Genomic DNA, 6309 nt, shown 5'->3' with positions numbered 1-6309 from the left:
AAATTATTCCACTGTAAAACAATTTTCATTTATATAAACTGTCTTCAAGTGCCAAGTAAACATGAAAGTATGCAGAACATGTAGAATATTTACAGGTTCAGTGCACTTAAAATTCTTCAGTAAGAGCATAGTGAAACAGCAAAAAATGAGCTTTGCTTATATAATTGTACTTGTGATAACACAAGTGCCTTAACTTAAAAAAGAAAAAAAAGAAACTACCAGCACATTAACATTATTTTGATGACTTAATGAACATTTACCAAAACATTAGCAAAGTAATGGAATACTTTATTTTCCTTTACAACCAGTGCATATCAGGCAAGAATCAGTAACACTCAAATATAACAATGAATTTCCTTGTTCATATTAAACACACAAAGGAGACAATTCTGCTGTAGAATCCATTTATACCATGTCTGCATGTGTACACAATCTTTCATGTTTTTAAATAAAAAACACAGCCAGTTATAAATAAATAATATTAAACAGTATTAAAGTTTTCATTTAGCATCTGAATAAATTAAGAATGCTGGATTTTCAAGACTGTGAGGTTATTTCAGGAAGAAAAGGAGACAACCTAACCAGACACATTCATGATGTATGCTGCTCTGATTCAGCTCTCTTATGCCTTACTGCAGTTGCTGGCCCTGCACACACAGCACAACCACATCTGTGCGACTCAAACTTTTGAAGAGTTGTACTGAGGCTCTAAATAAGTAAAAGTAAAAACAAATTTAGAATTCCTCCATGTGCATTTTTATGGGCAGAAATATTGGCCAGATTAAATTCATAGGCTGCAGAGCAATGAACAGGTCCACTAGCCAGCTACTCCCAGATCAGTCATCTCAGACTTGATCACCATTAAACTTACTTTTAGACATGCACAAATATTCAGTGACTGTCACAGACCACTAAGGAAAAGGGAACACGACTGAAATATGAGGCAGGAAGAACTGCAGACAGGAACTAACCTGAGGGGCCTCACATGATCCCCCACGAGGTGCCTCTGTACAATTTCACACACCTGCCTCCTATCAAAAGTTGTTTAGACTTCACCACTTAAATGGTAAATATCAAAGATCCTGGGAAGTGTGTTACTCACTATAACCTTCTGTTTTCAAAACATGCATTTGTTGCTATGTAAGTTACTTTATACAACCACCAACATGTTGCCAGCAGTGCTTAAAAATAGCTTTAGAAAAATTAACAAAATAAAACTAGATGATGCTGATAACTGATCCAAGTTTGACCTCATAATGGAGATATGCTTGCTTTAAAGCAATATTTAAGTAGATATCATGAGGAATAATTGTTGGCATCTATAAAAGCTGCATAATAAAAATAAATACTTTCAGTCATTTACAACAAAATTAAGAAATATACATTTCACTTAAACAGGTAACAATACTTTAAAAGATTACTTGTTAGTCACTGTACAGTCCTGAGCATGTTTTTGCAGGCATAATTTAGGTCATCATTCTTCCCCCACAAGTCCACATGACATATGCCAGCTGGAAGAAAACTTTTAATACTTGTGAGAAGCAGTATCTTCATTTAGCTTTGGTAATTATCTGTGCAACTGTATAAAACTTTGCTTTTCACACCCCTAATAGATTAAGGCAGGCACTATTGTTATTAGGATTCCTCCATCACCTTTTGACACTGATAAAGCAAACCATCTGGAAGAGCAGAACAAGGTGATCTGAACCACAAAGCCAGCATCCCTGAGTGAGTACGACAGTGCAGCAGACAGGGCACAGATGGAAGTAGCTGGCATGCCAGTATTCCCTCATTACCTTAAAACAACAGAGGCCACAGAAAAAATGAAGTAACAATTAGCAAGTAACAAGAGCTATAGTACAGTTTACAAAAACACTATCTTTCTCTCAAGCTCCATTTCTGCTCTTCTCTTTTATCCCAAACTCCTCAAACACACCACCAAAAATCATGCATCCTGCAAGCAATCCCAGCTTCATATTTGTCATATAGCTTCATTCCCATTTTTGTCCTGTCCAAAACTCTTCACAGTGCAACAGTTTGCTCCCCCGGAAAATGCTCTGCTTGCTTCACACTTGTACCTTTACATCAGTCCTCACACAGATGACTGAGTAAGGCAAATAACGATCCTGTGTTTTCTGTACTTCTGAACATCCCCTGCCTTAACCTGCAAGATACCTGCTTCCATGCACTTATTTTCCTGAGATAAATTACAGGTTGTAAGCAATCTGACAGCACACTTTCACTCACCTATAATATCAACTATATGTAGTTTCAGCTTCTGTTGCAGTGTACTCAGAGCTTCTGACAGGGAATCTTGAGAAGATGCCATTTTTATATTCTGTTTCACATCATTGGAAAGGGACAACCACAGCTTCCCAAAGTCTTCTGTAGTCATTTCCATTGGCCTAAAAGTAAGTTCACCACATACCTTAGCAAAGTAAGACACGTTATTCAGGATATATCTGGTCTCCCTTCCCCCTCACATAAAATAAATTTTAAAATCCATCCAAAAGCAACTGGACAACACAGCAAGCAAATACAGATTAGTTATAAATGAACCCCACCTCTTCCCAGCTTAACATTTTTTAAAAGTTTCTATTCCTTGCTTTAGATGTTTAAATTTAAAAAAATACATTATTCTATGTAAATTATGAGACCAAAGACAACAGCTGTGAGATATTTGCCCCTTGAAAAAGATGAAACAAGACCAATGAGAGGCAGGCTTTATTATGGAAAACAAGATAGATTTCATTATAAAACAGAAAAGTCTAAGAAAAAGAACACTTGCTCCTTCTACTCCTAAAATAAGTGCAGTGTTCAATAACTAATAAAACAACCTTTCCTTCTTCCTCTGCAAAAGTTGTCAGCCTTTTCATATAATGTACTGTACTCAAATCAGTAATTTCAGTTTATGTTTATATTATGCCATGTTTTCCAAAAGCATGTCTTTCTGTTCCCTGAGTTCCATCAGCCTCCTCAAAAACGCTTTCTGTAATTAAGGCCATTCCAACCTGTAGCTCCTGTCAATATTCTCACTGGATCTTCTCTTTCTTCCTGGAACTTAGTCTCTTTTTTATAAGTGTATAAAAAACCATTTACTACCTTTAACAGTCATCTCAACTAGATTAAAATCAGCTGCTCAAGATGAAGCCTTATATATCAAGACCTAAATCATCCTGCCCTTGTCTAATGCTTATTTAAGTACATGTGTTTCTAAAAAAAAGCAGCTTATTTTACTTACCTGATGAAGTCCAACAATGATAAAGTTATTGAAAACTCAAGGCAAGTTTCCATCTCTGACTGGTAACTAACAGAGCCAGAAATAACTCCCTGTGTAGAGATTTTGTCCATCCACACACATTTCTGGCAATGCTCCACACTTTGTGCTTCGATTACAGGAAACTGGTGGGTGAGACTCTCCAAAATCTGTGTAATTTTTTAAAAAGAATAAAGAATATAAGTCTGTCAAGTTACGTAAATGGCTAAAATACAGCTATAAAATAGTGTAAGTACCTTTTAATTCAATTGAATTTTCTTGGACTATTTGGTAAGTGAACAGACCTACCATTTCTCAGCTCTCATGAAGGATAAATCAATCATTAACATCTACAAAAGTTCTATGAGAATCAAAACACTGGAGAAATTAATTTCTTTCTGCCAATTTGCTTTCTCCTTCCTTCCCCATCCCCCAAATGATTGTTCAGAGAGACAGAACTAGTGGCCAAGTACCTCAATTCTGTAGTTCAGTCCCAAAATAAATGTACAGAGACGAGCAAGCAACACTGTGACATACCCCAAGCTATGTGCTAAAAGCAAAAATTTGAGAAATCATCCCTAATAACAAGGATAACTTAAATGTTACTCAGGAGACTCTGACCTCTCCAAACAAACTAGTCACACTAGTGCTAGGAGTCTTGTGTAGGAACCTAAATTAATTACAAGGCAAAGCCAGACATGAGATGCTTCCTTGCTATCAATGCCATGACAGGCTTGATTCAAGCCAGAAGTGGGAAGGAAGGAGACTTCATAAGCAATTAGCAGCTCCTTGATTAAGTAAATTCTAAGATACATTCTACTGAATTCTCTTTGTCCAGTTATCATTTGTTTCATAATTCTGTGCTGCTTTCAGCAAAAGCCATGGATAGTCATGCTAATAGGCAATTCCTAAACAGATTGAAACTTCACTTAAATAATTGAAAAGCAAGACTCTCACATGCTTTTACCAACCATAGTTAAATCCCAGATGTAGCTGATGTCAAAAAATAAACTGATCAACTTCTCTCCAACATCAACTGAATGCATGAGAAAAAGAATGAAATATGACTGATATATTTGAAAGAAAACAAGAAACTAAACCCAAAACTTGAAGCAAGTTTACACAATTTTACGTGAAAGAAACTGCATCACGTCTACCTCTCAGGTAAATACCAAGGACTGCACAAGCCCAAGAGTCAAAAAAAATTACATGGCAATTTCTTTGGCAACTCAAGTCGTAACATTCCGAGGTTCACGTTAACCCTAAACACCAGGAAGATGGTGATTTCAGAACTGAAAAATCATACATATTTGCTACATGGAGCTAAGCAGTAGGAAACAAAAATCAAGGTGACTTAAAAAAGTGAGATGCTAACTTTCACACCAAATTTTGCTAAGTTTAGTAGTGACACTTCTTTCATTACCCTTTGGAATGCAACAGCCATACCACAGTTTTTAAGGAAATGCTTTAGGAAAAAGGCATGGCTATTACATTAAAGTGAATATTGCACATTCAAATGCAAGTGAAAAGCAAGAAGTTCCAAGTGAATTTGAAATATAATGGATACAAAGTTACTTACCTGAAAATGTTCTGCTTCTTCAAACACTAAGCTCACAGCATTAAATGCTGAAGTGGTTTTATTTGAAACAAAAACAGTGAGCAACAGAGAGTCATTTGTCCACACCTTACATAAATACAGAGCTAAGGCATCATTCTGACAAAGTTCCACCATTTCAGAGTGAGTGAGCTCTTCCAGCTCTTCTGGTAAGCAAGGGACCAATGGTGCTTTACTGGCACTTTCACATTGAGCACTTGGAGAAGGCTGAAAAATTTCAATATTACTATCAGCAAACAAAGATGACTGTGACAGCCTGTGATCCGAAAGTCTCTCATCCAGCCCGTAGTTTTTCTCAAACTGAGGTGTGTCAAATGCAAAAGTCTCTTCTACAATATCTGAAGAACACAGGGAAGCTTTCCTTAACATTATGTGTATGTTTTCCTCACAGTCTTCCATGTTATTAGGTTCTGTATCAAGTAAAGGACCAAAATCTAATGCAGCACAATTCTGGAAGTCTGATGTCTCCTCAATATTTTGCATTTCATTCATCTTTGATTTCCTTTTGAACTTCTGAGTAGCTGTGTCTGCTTTCCCCATCTGAAAACAAAACCAAAATAAATGGGTAGGGAAGTTTCTAGCAACCAGCTGTGTTGCCATTAACAGAATGAAACAGAGTGATCAAGGTCAAAATCACGACCAAGGGATCAATTCAGATGACAAATAGATTCCAAACATGCCAAAGTATCCAGTAAGAGACTTTTGTTGTATTTCTTACAGGGTAGTGGATTAGCCTATAATGCCAGAATGACTCCAGCCTCTCCAAAACAAACTATAAGCTCCTATTAAAAAAGCAAGCACAAGTAAATATTTTTTGGTTAAACTAGTGAGAAATTATTTGAGCTGGCAAATATGAGAATGCCAGCATTAAAGAGATTGCCTAATGATTAATCCCTTAATGTTCCACATCTTACCATACATAAAAAGTGGTCTTGACAAAAGGTGTCAAACTCTAGCCTGACTGCCAAACGTACACCAACAGTTCTGCAAAGTTGGGTCAGTGAACAGTTGTTAGGGAAAACTGAGACTAAAACTTGAGGTACAACATGAAAGCAGACGGAAGCTCCAGTAGCCTAAACAGATCTGTTCCAAAGGTTAATTAAGTAATATACAACTTGATTCAGGTTCTTAACAAGTTATCAGATTGTTAAAGTAATTGTCAATAGTTTTTAAACTACTCAGGGTTACGTTTTCTATATCTAGTTTTACCACAACACTAAGCTGACCTCCATTGGGATCAATCTGTAATTGTAAATAAGGCAATATATAAACTGTAACATGCCAAGTCACAAAAGAACCACTTACCAAACTGACACCAGCGTTGGATCCCAGCCCAATAAACAAAGTTGATGCTAACTGCTGCTTCTCTCTGTCCTCCTCGGAGAGGCTGGCAGCTGGATCAGCCTGTGATGCAGGAGGATCACCCACCTGTCCTGCT

At 36.8% G+C, this 6309-nt stretch overlaps 1 protein-coding gene across 1 annotated transcript in view; it reads right to left on the bottom strand.

Annotated features, from left to right (window-relative positions):
- Nucleotides 1-1456: 1456 nt before the first annotated feature.
- AP4E1 (adaptor-related protein complex 4, epsilon 1 subunit) overlaps nt 1457-6309 on the bottom strand; it is a 20421-nt gene continuing 15568 nt past the window's right edge. The window contains exons 18-22 of the mRNA XM_009994440.1: nt 6177-6309; nt 4836-5411; nt 3242-3426; nt 2248-2405; nt 1457-1796 (exon numbers count right to left, since the gene is read on the bottom strand). The exon at nt 6177-6309 is cut by the window's right edge and continues 42 nt beyond it. Of these exons, the coding sequence (XP_009992742.1) occupies nt 1636-1796; nt 2248-2405; nt 3242-3426; nt 4836-5411; nt 6177-6309 (1213 nt within the window). The 3' untranslated portion in view covers nt 1457-1635. The remainder of the gene's footprint in view (nt 1797-2247; nt 2406-3241; nt 3427-4835; nt 5412-6176) is intronic.

Source organism: Chaetura pelagica, unplaced genomic scaffold (genome assembly GCF_000747805.2).
Source record: "Chaetura pelagica isolate M959 unplaced genomic scaffold, ChaPel_1.0 scaffold222, whole genome shotgun sequence".
NCBI lineage: Eukaryota > Metazoa > Chordata > Aves > Apodiformes > Apodidae > Chaetura > Chaetura pelagica.
Note: the sequence above shows the minus strand (reverse complement) of the source record. Positions and strands in the feature narration are given on the sequence as shown.